The sequence below is a fragment of the Schistosoma haematobium genome, chromosome ZW, assembly GCF_000699445.3.
Source record: "Schistosoma haematobium chromosome ZW, whole genome shotgun sequence".
Lineage (NCBI taxonomy): Eukaryota > Metazoa > Platyhelminthes > Trematoda > Strigeidida > Schistosomatidae > Schistosoma > Schistosoma haematobium.
Genome location: NC_067195.1, coordinates 29,361,001 through 29,379,742, shown reverse-complemented (window position 1 = coordinate 29,379,742; position 18,742 = coordinate 29,361,001). Strand labels below are relative to the sequence as shown.

The window sequence follows — 18,742 nt, the reverse complement described above, 5'->3', positions numbered from 1 at the left end:
TTTTCGACTCACCATAAAGTCGAGGGAGTACTGACCCACTGAATTCCATTCTCTTTTGATCTTGATTGAAATTTTGTTCACTGATTTGTTTAGGCTTTTATCCCTAAGCAGGTCTTTGTTTTCCTGATATATCGTTCCTTCTCCATAAAGACTGTAGTGCAGTTTTTGCACCCGACCGTTGTTGCTACCTTGACGTGGTGGTCGGGCTTGCCTATCGTGATGAAGCGACCGAGCTATACTGTCTGGAACAACCGTTCCTCAAGGTCCTACCATGTCAGACAGGTCGGTTGAAGAGCGGTAAGACTAAAAGCAACAAACCCAAGGTCCGAAGGCGAAGTCGTACTGCTGACTGTACAGAGGTGTGACAGCAGTAAGGTGTTTCCTTCAGACAACCAGCATGACAGCGATGCTGCCTTCCCACAAGGAGGGGTGGGGTTAGAAAAGGTCGACCCTAAAAATGTCACACCTCACCTTACCTCACGGATTTCCGTCTCCGGCGGTAAGGCCCTTTGAAGAACGGAGCTAACACGTCAAAAACCTCCCACGAAAGGCCGTGCGCGACCGGCCTCAAGCAGTTGTCCCTTGGGCTCTGCGGTCACGCTCTCAGGTCGTTAAGACCAACACTAATTCAATTTCCTTTTCAGGTTCTTCAAGAAATACCCTTCCACGGTGTGGGCAACCGGGAAGTGATAACCGCCCTCATACCTCTAACAGCACCCAAGACCACTGTATTCATAATCAACTTCCCTCTTCAATTCCTATTATTCCTCCTACATCGACTTTCAACCCTAAACTTCCTCCTCAAGTGTCACCATAGCCAACGATTCTAGTGCTCAAAACTCTGTCCCAGGTCTACTGAAACCTCGCTCCAAACTACACATTGGAGCTTTCAACGTACGTACTCTATGTCAAATCGGTCAACAGGCTTCCTTGGCTAGAACCCTAGAGTCTCTTTCCATTGATGTATGCTTTGTCTCCGAAACACGCATACAGGATTCCAGTGTGGTCATTCACTTGACCTCACCTCGGCAAAACGGAGAGCCAACGAGATACACCCTACGTGTATCTGGTGACCCGATGGCCAGTTCTCGTGGACTGGCAGGTGTAGGCATAGCACTAAGCATGAGGGCGGAACAAGCACTGCTAGAGTGGATCCCCGTCAACAGTCGTCTATGTGCTGTTCGGCTAAACGGCTCCGTAAGAACTCGGATGGATAGGGACACGCGTCGTTGCCTTTTTGTCGTTTCTGCCTACGCTCCCACTGACTGCAGCTCAGATGATGTGAAAGATGAATTTTACAGAAAGCTGTCCGAACTTCTTCAGAAAGCTAAACGCTCAGACATAGTACTCGTAGGGGGTGACTTTAATGCTCAGTTAGGTAGCTTAAACCAAACAGAAAGGCATTTAGGTGGATATTTTAGCATTCCGGCACAGCGAACAGATAATGGTGACCGTCTGCTGCAACTGTGCTCAGACAATCGCTTATTTTTAGCAAACACAAATTTTAAGCATAAGGAGAGACATCGTCTAACATGACGACCGCCTGCACCAAGCCAACGATGGACTCAAATAGACCATATTGCCATCAGTCATCGTTGGAGAGGGTCGGTAGAAGATTGTCGCTCATTCTGGAGTACCTGCCTGGACTCCGATCACGCCCTAATACGGGCACGCATCTGCTTGCGCCTCACTGGACGCAAAAAAGCCTCAGTAAAAAGACCCATTAGAACCGAACTGAGTAGCGAGGAAACCAAAAGTAGGTTCCAGGAACAACTGAGGTCACGATAAGGTAGTTCTGAAGACGAGGCTGACCCAGATGTTGCTTGGAATGAAATACAAGCAGCTGTGACATCTATTAGCGACTTAAACCACAGAGTTTCAAAGAACCAGTGGATTTCTTCAAAGTCTATCACACTGATGGATTCTCGCAAACTCGTCCCATCAGGTTCTGAACATGATGTAGAGCGACAACAAATCAGATCTAGGTTAAGAAAAAGTCTAAGAAACGACCGTGAGCAGTGGTGGGCAACGAAAGCAAAAGAGATGGAAAAGGCGGCGACTATAGGGAACACAAGACAGCTTTACAGACTAATAAAAGAAACTGGAATTAATAAGTCAAGTGTAACTGAGATTATATCGGAAAAAGACGATACACTCATCTGCTCCCAGTCCAGGCGTTTAGAACGATGGGCGGAACAGTTCAGCTGGCCTTCAGCTACTCTACAACTACCCTCCATTCCCAGACAGTGTGAATGGAACATTGAAGTAGGTCCCCCAACTCTTGCTGAAGTTCAAAAGGCTATAGTCAATCTGAAACGAGGAAGGGCAGCTGGTCCAGATGGATTGGCTCCAGAGGTCTTTAAGGATGGTGGTCCAATTTTAGCGATTAGGTTGACTAATATTTTAGCTAAAATCTGGGAGTTAGACGTTATTCCATCTAACTGGTCACAATCACTTATCGTCCCAATATATAAGAAAAGGTCAAAATCATCCTGTGACAACCACAGAGGGATTAGTTTAACTAATATAATATTTAAAATACTAGCCTCGATAATTATCAGACGCCTAACTAAGACTCGTGAACTGCAAACACGAGAGAACCAAGCTGGCTTTAGACCTGGTCGTGGCTGCATCGACCACATATTCACCATTCGTCAGATTCTAGAACACAGGCATACTTATTGGCGTCCGACAATGGTGGTCTTTCTCGACTTAAAAGCAGCATTTGACTCTGTAGACCGCGAGATTCTGTGGCAGTGTCTGTCATTGAAAGGCGTACCTCAGAAGTACATAAACCTTGTGAAGGCTCTTTACTCGAACACTACTAGTCGAGTCAGAGCTTATGGCGAACTGTCATCTACTTTTGCAACCTCAAGTGGTGTCCGTCAAGGCTGTCCACTTTCTCCATTTTTGTTTAACTTCTTCATAGACTTATTGATGGAAATAACATTCTCGGGTATTGATCTCCTTCCAGGAGGTCCACTTATCGACTTAGAATACGCAGATGATATAGTCCTGTTTGGTGAAGACGCTGACAAAATGCAGAGTCTTCTGGTAGCACTGAGCAACAATGCCAGGATGTTTGGAATGCGCTTCTCTCCCTCTAAATGCAAGTTGTTGCTTCAGGACTGGTCTGCGTTAACACCTGAACTAAGGATAGGGAGTGAAGTAGTCGAACGCGTTGACAACTTCACTTATCTTGGAAGTCTGATCAGCCCTAATGGGTTGGTATCGGACGAAATCTCAGCACGGATTCGAAAAGCTCGATTGGCTTTTGCCAACTTGCGCCACCTATGGCGAAGGCGAGATATCCGTCTATCAATAAAAGGACGAGTATACTGCGCGGCAGTCCGTTCTGTTTTAATTTACGGCTGCGAAACATGGCCATTAAGAGTAGAAGACACTCGTAAGCTATTAGTATTTGACCACAGATGCCTTAGAAATATTGCTGGCGTCTGCTGGGATCACCGGGTAAGTAATAGTGAGGTTAGACGCAGGGTATTAGGGAATGATGGTAAATCTGTTGATGAGGTTATGAATCTTCATCGACTGAGATGGTTGGGCCACGTGTTACGTATGCCTGAATACCGATTACCACGACGTGCAATGCTATCCGGTATTGGAGATGGTTGGAAGAAAGTTAGGGGCGGCCAAACCAAAACGTGGCATCAGTGCCTGAAGTCACTAACTTCTAGTCTGAGCCATGTTGGTAGATGCAGACTACTTGGTTGGGGTCCGTGTGACTTTCGTAACCAATGGTTGGAGACTCTTGGTGACATGGCTCAGAATCGATCACAATGGCGTCGGTGTATACACTCCCTGTCTTCCCTTAAACTAAGAGATTAAAGTCACTTCATATCTTTCTTTCTACGAACCAATTCTTTCTTCTTGTACTATATCTCTATATGCAAACTTTCTCTTATATATTACTACCTTTGACCTAACCACTTCTATGAATCCAGTGTGCATCTTGTTGTGCTGATGCGGTATGGCAACCTGGACCGATGCACATATGTGCCTGGTCCTACGTTGTAGCTGACTGACTGACTTTTTGCACTTGAACTATTATAATATCTTTTCTTGTTTTGAGTTTCTTTAAAGTTTCCTGTTCTTGTGCGGTCAATCGAGTGTCCTCATTTTCCTGTCGAGTTAGCGGTACTATGGTTTGTTTTAATTTCTCTTGGGTTTCTTCATTTATCCCGACAGTTTAAAGTGATGACTCTAGTGCAGCGAAGAATTCTAGTTTTAAGTGTCACGTGCATTGTAGTTAAATGCTTTTCGGAGATGTTATTCTTTCTTCATCAGAGGTTGTTTTACCAGGTTGACCACACAGTTGTTTGTGTTTTCTTCTATGGGTGACTTTGCAATCTTGATTAGTTTTTGTTCTTGAGGGTGTTTCTTTGTTCTCTATTTCGTCTGCTTGATATCTCGATCTCTGTTGTCAAGATTGTCAAATGTTGTGATGTGAGTATCTTTCCTAGCTTCCTTTTTTGGTTATCCATGATCTGTTGGTATCATTCGCATTCGCTAGTATCTTAGTATTTCGATTAGTTTGATGTTAGTGCAACACGTACAATCAATCTCACAGAATATTGAATATTCGTTTTCCTCAACTTTGATTTTACCTTTTTATGGCACTTCCGTGGTGTATTTTATTTGTTCTCATCATCTAACTAGGAATAGATTAGCTATGTCATTCACCTTCACAGACTTGGCTTGTCATTAATCCTGACATTTGTTTCTGATATCACCCTAAATAGCCTTATATGGAATAAAAGTAATCCTGACTTGTTTTTACTTCTCGACTACTACGTAAAAATGCATATATTTGTGAGGTAATTGTAGTAGGTGATCATCGACTTGTGAAGTAGCGAATTAATAGTTCTTTACGTAAAAAAAATCGTTTAAAAGCTTTGACTGTACTTTATCTGTTCGTTAGTTAGTCTTTCCTTCCTTCGCATGTTTTCAAGTCAGCTACTATTCCTTTTTAATGGTTCTTTCAGTCACTTGTCTGTTTCTTTTTCAGGTATACCATTAATGATTTTCATGGTCGACTTAGCTGGAAGAAAGATTACTTTGGCTACGTGGAATGGACTTATAGCTGTTCTGTTTATGTTACTTTATCTTTGTATGCCTAAGTCAGCCTTAACAGCTCTATTATTTGTTTTGCGCGCTTTGTCTGCCGGTTTATTTAGTTGTGCATACGTTTACACAACGGAGGTAAGTTTTTACACATAAGTTCCTTGGGAGTTATTTGCTGATAATTTTTTTGTAAGTATTCGTATGTAATTTCTGCTAACCACCCCATCTCATTTCTTACGAAAGAATGTTTTAACCAGTAAATGTGAATGACCACCTCAGGAAAAGACAGCGTGATAAATGTTTTTTCCTAATTGTAAGACATATTGAAATTCAAGAGCATCTTCACTCAATATAATGATTTCACATCTTACACCTATAATAACATTGTTTTAAATCGTACTAGCGTTCTTTTTGATTCATACACACATTTTCTCCCGACCGAAGCTGCTACCTTGACGCGGTGGTCGGGCTTGCCTATCGTGATGACCTAACCGAGCTATATTGGCTGAAACATATGTTCCTGTAGGTTCTACCATGCCAGCCAGGTCGATTGGAGAACGATAAGACTAAAAGCAGCAACTCAAGATCTGAGGGCGAAGTCGTACTGCTGACTGTAGAGGGGTGTGACAGCAGTAAGGTGTTTCCCTCGGACAACCAGCATGACAGCGATGCTGCCTTCCCACAAGGAGGGGTGGGGTTAGAAAAGGTCGACCCTAAAAATGTCACACCTCACCTTACCTCACGGATTTCCGTCTCCGGCGGTAAGGCCCTTTGAAGAACGGAGCTAACACGCCAAAAACCTTCCACAAAAAGGCCGTGCGCGACCGGCCTCAAGCAGTTGTCCCTTGGGCTCTGCGGTCACGCTCTCAGGTCGTTAAGACCAACACTAATTCAATTTCCTTTTCAGGTTCTTCAAGAAATACCCTTCCACGGTGTGGGCAACCGGGAAGTGATATCAGCCCTCATACCCGTAACAGCACACGAGACCAAGTTGGTCACATTCAAACCCTTCCTACACCTCCTAATACCTCTCTTATCTCCATGACTAACCCTTCTCACGTCTCTTTATCATCTCGCACCGCTAGGGCAAACGATTCGAGTACGCGGAACGCTATTCCTGGTCTCCTGAAACCACGCTCTAAACTACACGTAGGAACTTTTAACGTCCGAACACTGAGCCAAATAGGACAACAGGCTTCCTTAGCTAGGACTTTAGAATCCCGCGCCATCGATGTGTGCTGCGTCTCCGAAACGCGGATACAGGATCCGAGTAGCGTCATTCACTTGACCTCACCATGCCAAAATAAAGAACCGACTCGATTCACACTTCGTGTATCTGGAAGCCCAGATTCTGCTTCCCGTGGCCTCGCCGGCGTAGGTATAGCATTGAGTCCTAGGGCAGAACTAGCTCTCTTAGACTGGATCCCAGTAGACAGTCGTTTGTGCGCTGTTCGACTAAACGGAACAGTAAGAATCCGGAAAGATAGGGATACTCGTCGTTGCCTCTTCGTCGTCTCTGCCTATTCTCCCACTGACTGCAGCTCAGATGATGTAAAAGATGAGTTTTACAGAAAGCTTTCCGACCTTCTCCGAAAAGCTAGGCGCTCTGATGTAGTAATAGTGGCCGGTGACTTTAATGCTCAAGTAGGTAAACTAAGCGATGGGGAAAGACACCTGGGTGGATCTTATGGTGTCGTGGCTCAAAGAACAGATAATGGCGACCGTCTGTTGCAGCTATGCTCAGATAACCACCTGTTCCTTGCAAATACTAACTTTAAGCATAAACAAAAACATCTTTTAACGTGGCGACCCCCTAATTCATCCCAACGTTGGACCCAAATAGATCACATCGCTATCAGCCACCGATGGAGGGGCTCGATAGAAGACTGTCGCTCATTCTGGAGTACATGCTTAGATTCAGATCATGCTCTAGTAAGAGCGCGTATCTGTCTGCGTCTTACTGGACGTAGGAAAGACGCTGCAAGTAAACCTCTTAGGGCCCTAATTAATGCTAGTCAAGCTAAGAGTATATTTCAGGAACACCTAGGAAAACAGTTAGGCAGCCATGTATGTGATGTCCACTCCGAGGCAGCATGGAATGATATCCGAAAAGCTGTGGAAACAGCAGTGATATCTGCTAGTACGGTAAACCGTAAGGTTAGGGAGCAACACTGGATCTCAGCAGCATCTATCGCACTGATAGATGCTCGGAAACTCATTCCACCTGGCTCTGAACATAATGAAGAGCGGAGTCAGCTTGAGCGCAAGCTGACAAGAAGCCTACACAATGATCGCGAACAGTGGTGGGTAGCGAAAGCAAGAGAGATGGAAAAGGCAGCGGCAATAGGTAATAGCAGACAATTGTTCAGACTTGTTAAGGAAACCGGAATTAGGAACCCGATCGTTAGCGAAACAATCTCAGAGAAAGATGGACATATTATTCATTCTCAATCTAGGAGATTGGATCGATCGATAGGCAGAACACTTTAGGGATCAGTTCAACTGGCCTTCAGCCACACTTCGATTTCCCACGATCTCCAGTCAACCTGAATTGCAAGTTAATGTAGGTCCTCCGTCCCTTTACGAAGTTGAAAAAGCCATAGGAAATCTGAAACGAGGGAGAGCAGCAGGCCCTGACAGGTTTACTCCTGAGATTTTTGAGGATGGTGGTCCAGTATTAGCAATGAGATTAACTGACGTCTTAGGTAGAATTTGGGAACTAGACGTAATCCCATCTGACTGGTCTCAATCACTGATTGTGCCAGTTTTTAAGAAAGGACAAAAGTCCTCTTGTGACAATCACAGAGGAATCAGTTTGACTAATATAGTGTCTAAAATATTAGCCTCAATAATACTTCGACGCCTAATCAAAGCTCGTGAAGAGCAGATTAGAGAAAACCAGGCTGGTTTTCGACCTGGACGTGGTTGTATAGATCAGATATTCACACTACGTCAGGTTCGAGAACACAGATACACATTCAGACGCCCCACAATCGTATTATTTCTCGACCTTAAGGCGGCATTCGACTCTGTTGATCGTGAGGTTCTATGGCAGTGTTTGTCACTGAAAGGAGTACCAAAGTACATTAACCCTATACAGGCTCTCTACTCGAACACAACTGGTCGAGTGAGAGCTTATGGCGAACTGTGATCAGAATTGATTACCTCAAGTGGTGTTCATCAGGGCTGTCCACTCTCCCCATTCTTGTTCAACTTTGTGGTCGACGTACTTTTAGAGATAACACTCTCCTCATCTAAATTTCCAGGGGTTGAACTTCTACCGGGAGGTTCACTTGTTGACTTAGAATATGCTGATGACATAGTTCTATTTGGTGAAGACGCTGACAAAATGCAGAGTCTTCTGACCACTCTAAGCATCAATGCAAGCATGTTCGGGATGCGATTCTCCCCCTCGAAATGCAAAATGTTGCTTCAGGATTGGGTTGCATCGACACCCGAACTAATGGTAGGGAGTGAAGTAGTTGAGTGTGTCGACCACTTCACTTATTTTGGGAGTCTCATCAGCCCTTGTGGTCTGGTGTGTGACGAAATCTCAGCACGGATACAGAAGGCTCGACTAGCTTTTGCCAACTTGCGTCATTTATGGCGTAGGCGAGATATCCGTCTATCAACCAAAGGACGGGTTTACTGCGCAGAAGTTCGTTCCATCCTACTTTATGGCAGTGAAACATGGCCGGTAAGAGTAGAGGATATTCGTAGGTTCCTAGTATTCGATCATAGGTGTCTTTGAAACATTGCTCGTATATCCTGGGACCATCGAGTAAGTAATACAATTGTTAGGAAACGGGTACTAGGTAAGGATGGCAAATCAATTGATGACGTAGTGAAACTTCATCAGTTGAGATGGCTGGGACACGTGTTACGTATGCCCAACCACCGACTGCCTCGACGTGCTATGTTCAGTGGTATAGGAGTAGGTTGGAAGAAAGCTAGAGGCGGCCAAACCAAAACATGGCACAAGTCCATGAAGTCACTGACAAGTGGACTGAGTCATGTTGGTATGTGTAGACTACCTGGTTGGGGACCGCGAGATGATAGCAACCGATGGTTAGAGACCCTGAATGACATGGCTCAAACCGTTTGCAATGGCGCAGGTGCATCCACTCTTTGTGTTCTCCCAAATTCTAATCTTCTGAATTCGTCATGTCCCTTATTTTCTTTCTAAATTTATTTCACTGGATTATACTACTTGAATAACATCTTCAAACCCTAATCTTCCCGATTACTGCTTATACTCTTGCTACCTCTACCACTACGTGATTTGAATCGACAACTGCATCTCTGTGCTAATGTGGTGTGGCAACTCGAACTGATGTACGTACGTACGAAGTTCTACGTTGTTACTAACTGACTGACTGACTTTCTTACTACCGTATATTATTTTAATAGCTAATATAACATCATGGAATCTAATATTTGTTTTGTTTATTTGTATGGTTTGCATAGTTATCTTGAATTCAGACAATTCCATTTTTTTCATTAACTTGATTGTCTTTTGGTGAAAATAAGCAGCTTCGTTCCCTTTTAAAAAATCGCCGCATAACACTGCCGTAACATTATTTCATTTATTGTTTTCTGAGTTCTTATTACTGACTCAATACTCCAAGTGATTCTCAATAGTTCATACTTAAGGTTTAATCGATTAAAGCCACATTATTGTATATTAACCCATTACATATCTTTATTTTTAGGTCTATCCTACAACTGTTCGTGCAGTAGCTGTCGGGATGTTCAGTTCGATTGCCCGATTGGGTGCAATGGTCACACCTTATGTAGCTCAAGTAATGATGCCAGAAGTGTCGGAAATTGGAGCTTTATCTTTATATGCCTCTGTAACCCTGATAGTCTCAATTGTATCCCTTTTCCTACCAATAGAAACAAAAGGGCGTCAGCTACCTGTATGTTTTATATATTATTTTTCGTTGCTTAGTTCTTTACATACGAAAATTAGTTTCATATTTGACCTTAACCCCAAGCAACTTGTTGAATAATATACCAAGGTCGTTTGTGTATGGTAATAACTACTGTTCATTTGTGTGTGTGTGTGTGTGTGTGTACACACTGATTACTCGATGAGACAGACTGCTAACATTGAATATTTACAATAAAGTACTCAATTTAAATGACGGTTCACGTGGTAACTAGGTGAAGAAACTGTAAACAACTCTTCTGTTTTTTTCATATAACTACCTGTCATAATGTGTATGGGATTCCTTTTTTTCTGAAACCAGCCTACCCTGTGTAAAGGAGAAAGGTTGGTCATAAGCTCAGCATCCCCATCCCGTAGAAGACAACCTTGCTAAAAAAAATTCTAACCACAATAAACGATTTGAACCATTTAAACTGCCCTGGATGTTAAAGCATCTTTATTCAAAAAAATTATGACGCCTCATGGGGAAAACCGATGCTTCTTCTAACAACCAGAGCAACAATTAATATAGGTACATGGAATGTTCGGACAATGTGAGAGGCCGGCAGGACTAATCAAGTAGCTACGGAAATGAGGAGATACAACTTGGAGGTGCTCGGAATCAGTGGTACCCATTAGACCCAAGCTGGACAGAAAACGTTAGATTCGGGAGAGATGCCCCTCTACTTTCGTCATGAAGAAGAAAATAACTCGCACACTTAAGGAGTTGCGCTGATGCTTTTTAAAGAAGCACGTTATGCACTTATAGGATAGGAATCTCATGTACCCAGGATCATCCACATCTTTCAAAACAAGGCAGGAAGGAATCACAATGAGTGTTTTCAGTGTTACGCGCCCTTCACTAATAGTAACGACAATGATAAAGATCACTTCTACGAGAGGCTGCAATCGATTATAGCGAAGTGCTCAAGAAGAGACCCGACCATCCTGATGGAAGACCTAAACGCCAAAGTCTGAATGGACAACACCGGGTATGAAGATATCATGGAACAATGTGGACTGTGAGGAAGGAACGAGAATGTTAGGGGATTTGCAAATTTATGTGCATTCCCCCACAAATGCATGCACAAAGCTACATAGGTCTCACCGGATAACACTACACAGAACCAGATCGATCATATTTACATCAGTAAAAAATTCAGCAGGTCAATGGAAAGACGTGGGAACCAGGAGAGGAGCTGACATAGCTTCAGATCACCACCTAGTTGTGACTACCAAAATGAAACTGAAGTTAAAGAAACACCGAACGTCTGGGGAAACAGTCATACGATGGTTCAATGCAGCCTTCGACATACTGACAAACTCAACGAATTCAAGATAACTCTCAACAACAGGTCCCAAGTCTTGCAAGATCTACTGAGAGAAGAAGAAAATACTATGCAGGACAATTGTAAAGGAATCAAAGAAGCACTAGCTTCAATGTATCAGGTGGTCCTGAGCATCACAAAGCATCGTCATAAGGAATGGGTCTCTATGGAAAACCTGTACAAGTTTCAGGAAAGGAAGAACAAGAAAACGGATTAAAAACAATCGGACAAGTGCAGATAAAGCTAATTTACAGGCCAAATACACAGAAGCAAACAATCAAGTAGAGAAGCGTTAGAGTTGATAAACGAAAATATGTGGAAGAATGCCATGACAACAGAAAGGCTGCCAGAAAACCAAATATTAGACAACAATATGAAGCCAAACATCGAAGTAACTGCGAACATGCTCCATTTTCTATTCGGGAAGATTTGGGAGGAATAAAAAGTGCCACTGACTGAGTGGAAGAAGGACACCTCATCAAGATATCAAAACAATGAAATCTCAGCAAATCTGAAAACTACAGAGGTATCACACTACTATCGGTTAGTCAGTCAGTCAGCTACAACGTAGGACCAGGCATGTATCTCTCCTCCGCCATAAGTGACGTCAGTTGGAAAAAGCCGAACGAGCTTTCAGAGTCCGTGCAGAGATTTCCTCAGACGCCAACCCATTAGGGCTGACGAGACTTCCAAGATAAGTGTTGTCGACGCGTTCGACTACTTCACTCCCTATCCTTAGTTTAGGTGTTGACACAGGCTAGTCCTGGACCAACAATTTTCATTTAAAGGGGGAAAAACGTATCCCAAACATTCTGGCATTGTTTCTCAATTCTACCAAAAGACTGCATTCTATCAGCGTCTTCACCAAACAGGACTACGTCACCTGCGTATTCTAAGTCGATAAGTGAACCTCCTCGTAGGAGACCAATGCCTGAAAATTCAGACGACGAGAACGTTATTTCCATCAGTAGGTCGATGATGGAGTCAAACAAAAATGGAGAAAGTGGTCCGCCTTGTCGGACACCACTTGTGGTTGAGAAATCAGATTACAGTTCACCGTAGGCTCTGACTCGACTAGTAGTGTTCAAGTAAAGAGCCTTCACAAGGTTTATGTACTTCTGAGGTACGCCTTTCAATGACAAACACTACCACAGGATCTCGCGGTCTACGGAATCAAATGCTGCTTTTAAGTCAAGGAAGACCACCATTGTCGGACGCCGATAAGTATGCCTGTGTACTAGAACCTGACGAATGGTAAATATGTGGTCGACGCAGCCACGACCACGTCTGAATCCAGGCTGAGTTTCTCGTGTTTGCAGTTCACATGTCTTTGTTAGGCCCCCGATAATTATCGAGGCCAGTAATTGAGATGCTACGTCAGTCAAACTAATCCCTCTATGGTTATCACAGGATGGTTTTGACCCCTTTATATATCAGGACAATCAGTAATTGCGACCAGTCAGATGAAATCACGTCCAACTCCCAGGTCTTTTTGAAATATTGATCAACCTAATCGCTAAAGCTGAACCACCATACTTAAAGACCTCTGGAGCCAATCCATCTGGACCAGCTGCTCTTCCTCGCTCCAGATTAGCTGCGGCTTTTTGTACTTCAATTAGAGTCGGGGGGGGGCTACTTCAATGTTCCATTCAGACTGTTTGGGAATGGTGGGTAGTCGTAGAGTAACTAAAAGCCAGTTAAACTGCTCCTCAAAGTGCTCCGCCCATCGTTCTAAGCGTCTAGGCTGAGAGCAGATAAGTGTCGTCTTTTTCCGAGATCGTCTCACTTACACATAACTTCCTAATTCGTTTCTTTTATTAGTCTGAAAAGCTGTCTGGTGTTGCCTACAACCGCCACCTTTTCCATCTCTTTTGCTTTCGTTGCCCACCACTGCTCACGGTCGTTCCTTAGACTTATGGTTAATCTAGATTTGATTTGTTTTCGTTTTTCATCGTGTTTAGGGCCTGATGGGGTAAGTTCGCGAGAATCCATCAGTGCAATAGACTTAGTAGAAATACATTGGTTCTTCGTAACCCTTTGGTTTAAATCACTAATAGATGTCACTGCTATTTCCACAGCTGTTCGTTCCAAGCAACATCTGGGTCAGTCTCGTTTTCAGAACTACGTAAATGTGACCTCAGTTGTTCTTGTAATCTACTTTTGACTTCCTCGTCACTGAGTTCGTCTCTAATGGGTCTTCTCGATGTGATTTGCCCGCGTTCAGAGAGACGCAAGCAAACACATGCTCGTATTAGAGCATGATTGGAGTCCAAACGGATATTCCAGAACGAGCGACAGTCTTCTATTGAGCCACTCCAATGATGACTGATGGCAATATGGTCTATTTGAGTCCATCGTTGGTTTGATGCAGGTGGTCGCCATGTGAAACGATATCTCTCCTTATGCTGAAAATAGTATTTGCTAAAAGTAAACGATTGTCTGAGCACAGTTGTTGCAGCAGTCACCATTATCTGCTCGCTGAGCCGGAATATCAAAATTCGCATCTAAATGTCTTTTTCTTTGGTTTAAGCTACCTACCTGGACATTAAAGTCACCTGCTACGAGTACTTTGTCTTAGCGTTGAGCCTTCTGTGAAAGTCATCTTTCACTTCATCCAGGCTGCAGTCAGTGAGAGCGATGAAAAGGCAACGACGTGTCCCTTTCCTTCGAAGTTCTTACGGAGCCGTTTAGCCTAACAGCACATAGACGACGGTTAACGGTGTTCCAGTCTAATAGTGCTTGTTCTGCCATTGTACTTATCGATATACCTACACCTGCCAGTCCACATGAACTAGTCATCGGGTCTCCAGATACACGCAGAGTGTATCTCGTCGGCTTTCTGTTTTGGCGAGGTGAGATCAAGTGAATGACCACACTAGAATCCTAAATGCGTGTTTCGGAGACAGCATACATTAATGGTACGAGATTCTTAGGTTTTAGCCGAGGAGGTCTGCTGGCCGATTTGACATACGGTACGTACGTTGAATGCTCCAATGTATAGTTTGGAGTGAGGTTTCAGTAGACCTGGGATAGTGTAAGAGGAATAGTAGGAATTGAAGGGGAAGATTGATTATTAATACAATGGTCTTGAGTGCTGTTAGAAGTATGAGAGCGGTTATCACTTCCCGGTTGTCCACATCGTGGAAGGGTTCTTTTGGAAGTACCTGAAAAAGAAGTCGGATGAGAGGTGATCTTAGTAATCTGAGAGCGTGACCGCAGTTCAAGGGAACAACTGCGTGATGTCGGTCACACACGACGTTTTGTGAGTAATTTTCGTGTTGGCTCCGTAAATTTTGGAACCTTACCACCGGAGACGGAAATCCGTGGGATAAGAAGAGATGTGTATTTTTAGGGTCGATTTCTTCTGACCCAACACCCCTCCTTGTGGGAAGGCAGCATCGCTGTCATGCTGGTTGTCTGAAGGAAACACCTTACTGCCGTCACACCTCTGTACAGTCAGCAGAACGACTTCGCCTTCGGACCTTGAGTTTGCTGCTTTTAGTCTTACCGCTCTTCAACCGACCTGTCTGACATGGTAGGACCTTGAGGAACGATTGTTCTAACCAGTATGGCTCGACTGGTTCATCACAGTATGCAAACCTGGCCACCACATCAAGGTAGCAGCAACGGTCGGGCTACTATCAGTACCACGAAATGTTTTCAACAAAGGGTTGCTGAACCTGGTGAAAGATTAAGCAGACACACAGATTCGAGATTAACAAACCGGAATCCGTAAGGATCAGTCGTGTACAGACCAAGTCGCCACACTATGGATCATTATCGAGCAATCAATTTAATGATATTCGTCACTATACATCAACTTTCTTGACTGTGAGAAAGCGTTTGACAGTGTGGATAGGCGAACCATATAGAAACTTCTTCGACACTATGGCATACCTGTTAAGATCGTGAAACATCATCCGAGATTCACACGACGGACTACACTGCAAGGTTGTATATGCAGGGCAGCTGACAGACACATTCCAATTGAGAACCGGAGTCAGACAAGGCGACTTAATCTCCTCCTTGCTCTTTCTTCTGGTTGTTGACTGCATTATGAAGACCTCCACATCTGACGGGAAGCACAGAATACAATGGACAGCTTAGGATGAGCTAGACGATTTGGACTTCGCAGACGATCAGGCCCTTCTATCCGATACACACGAACAAATGCAGGTCAAGACAAACAGCGTAGCAGAAGCCGCTGCATCAATAGACCTCAACATACACAAGGGAAGGCAAAATCCTGAAATAAAACACGGAGAACACCAACCCAATCACACTTGATGGAGACACTTTGGAAGAGTTGGAAACCTTCACATACCTGGACAGCATCATCGATGAACAAGGAGGATCCGATGCAGACGTAAAGGCGAGAATTAACAAAGCGAGGGCCGCATTCCTACACTTGAAGAACATATGGAACTTAAAACAACTGTCAACTAATATCAAAGTCAGAATCTTCAATACGAATGTCAAGACAGCTCTACTGTACGGAGCTGAAACTTCGATAGCTACCACAACCATCATCAAAATGGTACAAGTATTCACAAACAACTGTCTGTGCAAAATATTCCAGATCCGTTGGTCGAATACAATCAGCAACAGCCTACCGTGGAAAAAACAAACCAGCTTCGAACTGAAGAGGAAATTAGGAAAAAAACTCTGGAAGTGGATAGGGCATACATTGAGGAAAACATCAAACCGAATCGCGAAGCAAGCATCAACTTGGAATCCTGAAGGCTAAAGGGAAAGATAAAGGCCAAGGAACACACTGTGTCGGGAATCGGAAGCGGACATCAAAAGAATGAATAGCAACTGGAAAGGATTTCCCAGGGTAGAGTTTGATAGAGAATGCTGGTGGGTGGTCTATGCTTCTGCACGAGGGGTAACAGGTTTAAGTAAGTATTGAATTTTAATTTTCCTTAGGCCTGCTTATTCTTCCGATTCGTCATCATCAGTCCTAAATTCTTTTCTTTCAATTATCTTTCCTGTTTTAGAATTCTGTAGATGCTCTATCAACTTCTTCCTTGCCAACTGGAAATGCACCACCCATCGCTTCTCCAAAGACCAGCAATGCATCATCTAAAATCTCGAAGTAAATCCTTATTTATATTACTCAAGGTTATTGTAATGTTCGCTGTTTTGGGATTATAACATATATATATTCACTTGTCTTTCTTGTTTTTTTCATCATAATATTCACTAATATTGATTTATTTATTTGGATTTGTGTGTATTCACGAGGTAAATAGAGTATATAAAAGATATTACTTTTTTTCTCTCTCGTTATTCTGTCGCTATATTTACATTGTAACTATCGGAGCGAAGCTAACGTTAGACATGAAGTAAATAAAACAATTTTGGAAACCAACTAAAATATTTTGTCTGCCTTCTATTTTTGTATTAGTTTTGTCGTTGCTATAATTTTTTAACGCCTCAGGCCCATTGTGATATGTGTATGTAAAAACAATGAGAAATAATTTATCTTCTCTATGGTTATGTAACTTTGGATGTAATGTCCTCTTTGCATCTCTTCTACTTTCCTCATGTTTTCCTTTTGTGTTTTGGACTTCTGTGGATGAAAACATTAAATGCTATAACTATAATGTGTACTTTTGTATTTGTTTGTATGTAGAATAAAAGTTGACCATTATGAAAGACAGTTAAAAGTTACAGGTTGATGCTTATTTGTATTTAAGTGCTTGTTGAGTAATGCACATGTTCAGACCAATGACTCGGAACTCCCGCTGAACACGGATAGACTAGAATTCAATGAACAACATTCTATTGTCTGTTGTCTTGTAATATAATGAACGTGTCGTGGTATACGATTCCCAACCTCTTTAAGTCATTGCCGAATTATTCCGTCTGGCACAGGTTGTTTGTTTGCTTTTCGGTGCGTTACAGATGAAGTATCCGGGTATTTTTAATTCATTTTTACTACTCTTAGCTTCAGGAACGTTTAAGTGGCTGTAAATATCCCTTCAAAGGTTTGGCTAATGATACAAACGCCTATGTAACCCAATGTTTGTAATATGTTTCAATGACCAACTCGTGGATTTTCTTAACTGTTTTTCTTGTTAATTCTTACCTAAATCAATTCAGGCACCTACTATCCGATATGTGAACGCATTGTAATTAGTTTATGGAACCCTTGGATGTGTTAACTTGTCGACTAAAGTATATTAGTAATCAATCACCTAATTTACTGACTTACAAGTTAAATATGAACCTTCATAATTTTTAGCTTCATTATTGATTTGTTCTATACACGAGACCAGTGTGTTTGTGACTACCTGAAATACTGTTCAATTATTGAGGAAATTAGAATGATATACTTCCGTTAAAGATCACTGCGTACACTTGGCTGATTGAATACTCTAAGGTATTCTGCATAAATGATTCATATTTACTCAACATTGCTCATTAAAATGACAACCATCTGGTAAAACTACATATCTTCTTGCCAGTTCACGAAGATCAATCCCAGACATTATACATCACAAGAATACAGCATAAATTTTTAGGAAACAAACAGTCGTTTACAGATAAACTGGGAAAGTTTTTATTATTCTTTTTTAATGCGACTCACTAAAAGTGCACAGTTAAAACTTTATTTAATCTAATTCTCTTGCTTGACAGCTGCTAAGGTGTTTTGTTGCTTCAGTAAATCTCAATCTTATCTTTCCTGCCACTGGTGTTCTTTTTCATGGGGAGTCGTCTTCCTTAAACTGTTCGTTATTGTTGACGTTGTTAACTCAGGCGTAGAATGCATTTGAACCATAATTTTTATGAAATATTGCTATTATACAAAACTATCTTCTGGTTTTGTCATAAAATACGAATGTATTTCACGTAGTTTTGCAAGTAGATATAAGGAATTTCAAGGAGATTAGTTACTTGGTAAATAAGCCATTCTGTTTTCATTTGAAGTACTAAGTAATATAACCCCGTGTCATATAATTAGTGTAACTGGAAGCTGAACATAGTAATATCTATTTTGTTACTACGCTGTTTTATATGATTTCAGGTGTTACCTCAGACCCGACAACCTAGGGTCTATAGCCACAAATTAATGTTTCACTCACTGATAGTTGAGTGGCTCTTCTGTTATAAAATTCATATGATCTTCCTTACACTTACTATCAAGAGATGGGCCTAAACTGTTTCCAGTGTAGATTACAGTAGATCAAAGTTGCACTAACCTAGAAAAGTATATCATATTTCTTGAAGCTAGTTCCCGAACCACTAGTTTGGTTTCACGTGTCGCGTACATTAGTTTATAGTAAAACCCATCAGTTTACTCGAAACTGAGGAATCTTTAGAGAAGTATTTATACATTTCCCTTGAACATAGTAAAGCTGGTATTTCTATTTTATTGCATACCCATTTCAGTAGC

At 42.4% G+C, this 18,742-nt stretch overlaps 1 protein-coding gene across 2 annotated transcripts in view; it reads left to right on the top strand.

The window, feature by feature from the left end:
- The window catches only part of MS3_00003224 (uncharacterized protein), a 43,065-nt gene extending 24,949 nt beyond the window's left edge, over positions 1-18,116 (top strand). The window contains exons 12-14 of one of the 2 annotated variants that reach the window (XM_051210962.1): positions 5,027-5,220; positions 9,795-10,001; positions 16,341-18,116. In XM_051210962.1, coding sequence (XP_051070988.1) covers positions 5,027-5,220; positions 9,795-10,001; positions 16,341-16,442 — 503 coding nt within the window. In that variant the 3' untranslated portion in view covers positions 16,443-18,116. Of the gene's footprint in view, positions 1-5,026; positions 5,221-9,794; positions 11,022-16,340 lie in introns of those variants that run through there. The other variant, XM_051210963.1, reaches the window with a different exon arrangement.
- The last annotated feature ends 626 nt before the right edge of the window (positions 18,117-18,742 follow it).